The sequence below is a fragment of the Neophocaena asiaeorientalis genome, unplaced genomic scaffold (assembly GCF_003031525.2).
Source record: "Neophocaena asiaeorientalis asiaeorientalis breed wild unplaced genomic scaffold, Neophocaena_asiaeorientalis_V1.1 scaffold476, whole genome shotgun sequence".
Classification (NCBI taxonomy): domain Eukaryota; kingdom Metazoa; phylum Chordata; class Mammalia; order Artiodactyla; family Phocoenidae; genus Neophocaena; species Neophocaena asiaeorientalis.
This window is the reverse complement of record NW_020172178.1, coordinates 9,664,745-9,667,170: the sequence shown is the minus strand read 5'-3', so window position 1 is coordinate 9,667,170 and position 2,426 is coordinate 9,664,745. Positions and strand designations below refer to the sequence as shown.

The 2,426-nt window shown below is 70.1% G+C and overlaps 1 protein-coding gene across 1 annotated transcript in view; it reads right to left on the bottom strand.

The window, feature by feature from the left end:
- Positions 1 to 2,424, bottom strand: part of KIF26A (kinesin family member 26A) — a 40,801-nt gene extending 38,377 nt beyond the window's left edge. The window contains exons 1-5 of the mRNA XM_024758033.1: positions 1,864 to 2,424; positions 1,587 to 1,685; positions 1,462 to 1,530; positions 987 to 1,263; positions 205 to 457 (exon numbers count right to left, since the gene is read on the bottom strand). Coding sequence (XP_024613801.1) covers positions 205 to 457; positions 987 to 1,263; positions 1,462 to 1,530; positions 1,587 to 1,685; positions 1,864 to 2,424 — 1,259 coding nt within the window. The remainder of the gene's footprint in view (positions 1 to 204; positions 458 to 986; positions 1,264 to 1,461; positions 1,531 to 1,586; positions 1,686 to 1,863) is intronic.
- Between the last annotated feature and the right edge of the window lie 2 nt (positions 2,425 to 2,426).

Sequence of the window (2,426 nt, the reverse complement as noted above, 5' to 3'; positions counted from 1 at the left end):
CCCTGCCAGTGTCCTCTGCGTCCCGGGCTCGGTCCCGGGCCATCCGCCGGCCCCCAGTCGCCCGCCTCCCTCTCGTGCCCCGCTGCGCGTACCGCGGGCTGCGCCGCACACAGAGGGGCGCCGCGGCTGCCCATGGCCGGGACGCAGGAAGGGCTGGGCCGTCGCTTCAGGGCCACGAGGGCTCTCCCGGGTCGCCGCGGTTACGTGATCCGGCCTGAGGACGCCCCCATGGCGAGGCCGGCCGCTCCGAAGTTCGAGGAGCAGGCAAGTGGCGGAGAGTGCGATGGCTGTGGCGGCGAGCGCGCTCGGAAACGAGGGCGGGGCCGGGGACTCCGGGGGCGGGGAGGGGCGGGGCTCCGGGAGAGCTGTCCCGCCCCGCCCAAGCCCTCGCGCTGCAGTGTGTGGGGGAGGGGGTCCCGCAGCGCCGCGCGGCCGCACCCACTCCGAGGCCCCCAACCTGTTAGGCGAGTCCCAGCCCGAGGGAGGGGCGCTGGGGGCCGCGGTGAGATACCCCGTACACGCGCGCGTATGCGCCTTCCTGCATCTCTCCTGGGACACTGGGGTCTCCTGGGAGGCCCCAACCCACTCGTCACTTTACAGGCGAGAAAACTGAGGCCGCGGAGGGGAAGGCCTTGCCCAAGGTCACACAACAAAGTGGAAGGGAACCCCGGCCCCCAGGCTCCCGATCGCTTTTTCCTGAAAATCCAGCGCACTCCGCGTGTCGGTGGCCACACTTTGGGTCTAACTGTCACGCATGGGTGAGCATCGCCGGGCTCTGCGCCTCGGAACGTGCAGCGCCCATGCCAGTCTATCTGTGCCTAGGCGTGTCTGCAAACGGCACGCGAGTCTTTGCAGCCGCGCGTGTGCAAGAAGGCCGGTGTGCGCGCCGTGCGCCCGGGAAGAGGGAGGAGGTGGCCCTGGGGGTGTGCGCGGGACCTGTTGTCAGCCGGCCGGGCAGATGGGAACTTAGCTCCGGAATTAATTGCCTGTTAGTCTCCGGCTGGGAGGTCGCCCCCCTTCTCCGGCGACCAGTTGCTCCCGCTCCAGCTCAGCCCTAAGTGTCTTCGCTATCCGAGGCGGCAGGCGGATCCGGGTCCGGCTCTGGGTCAGCCAGAAATCCAGGGTCGGGCTCCGCGGGCGCGGCCACCCGGTTTCTCGCGACGCGAGCGCCCCCTGCTGGCCGCCTCGCACCCGCCGCCGCGAGGCTCGGAAGAGGCCTCGCGCCACACGTCCGAGGCGAAGAGGCGCGCCGGGGGAGGGGGGCTAGAAGGAGCGGAGCCAGAGCAGAGGGCGGCTGGAAAACCGCGGCCCAGGCGGAGACCCCAACCGCAGCTCCCCGGCACGCAGTGCGACCCTCACACAGATTCGAGCCGCTCCCTGCCTCTCCTGAGCCCCTCAAAGCGACTCCTTCTTTATGTTTTGCCCACCCTCCCTTTCACTAGAAAGGTCCTCTCCACCTACGCACTCACTCCCCAGAAAAGAGTGGAGCGGGGTGATCTGCCCTTCCTGGCTCTCCCAGTTGTTCTTGGCCTGCAAAGCGGCGAGGGGAGCATAAAGTGGGCAAAGGGTCCCCACTCTCACTCCACGGTCCCACGTCGTCCAGCCCCTTTCCACTCGGCCTGGACGCCGAAGCTCTTCTCCTTTTCTAGCTCCTCGAAGGAAAGGGGCGTCACCCGCGTCCGGATCTGGGTACCGCGGGACGTCGCAGCCCCCGCCCCTCAACTGCTCTGGGACACAGACACACACATATGCAGGCCCGGGAAGCGCGACTCTATAGCACGCCGACGCACACACTCCTCACCTGCACCTCCGGAAACACATCGGCCCCAGGAGCCCTTGTCCTATGCCCGGGGCCGGCCACACCCGCAACTTCGTTTGTCCGCTCGGCTGCGGCGCTTCCAGAAGCACACGCTCACACCCTACACCCGGGTTCCCGGGGACGGCCAGACACGGCCCCGCGGAACCTGGACCACCTCGGGACTCGGGATCAGCCGCGAGACCCGCGCCCCCCAGCCTCTCCCTCCCCAGCAAGGCGCGCGGTGGGACTCGGAGTCCCTGCGCTGCGCTCTCCTCCCTCGCCGACAGTCCCCCGCTCAGGACGCCTCGCTGAGGGGAGAGAGAGAGATAGGGCAGCACTAACGGGGAAAAGTGCGGCCCGGCCTGCGCGACGCTGCTCGGGACCTGCCGCCTCTTTCCCGGCGCCGCACCCTGGGCCGCGGGAGCCGCGCCGCAAAGTAGCGGGACGGCGCCTCTGCCGCCAGCCGGGTCCCGCCGCCCGGCCCTCACCTTGGCTCGGCGCCGCAGGAGGTGGCTGGTGAACCCCAGGATGATCTCCGAGTCCAGGCAGAGCGCCCCCATCTCCAGCAGGCTGGGCGCCTTGCGGGGCGCGCCGCGGGGCGGCTCGGGCGGCCCCGGCAGCGCCATGG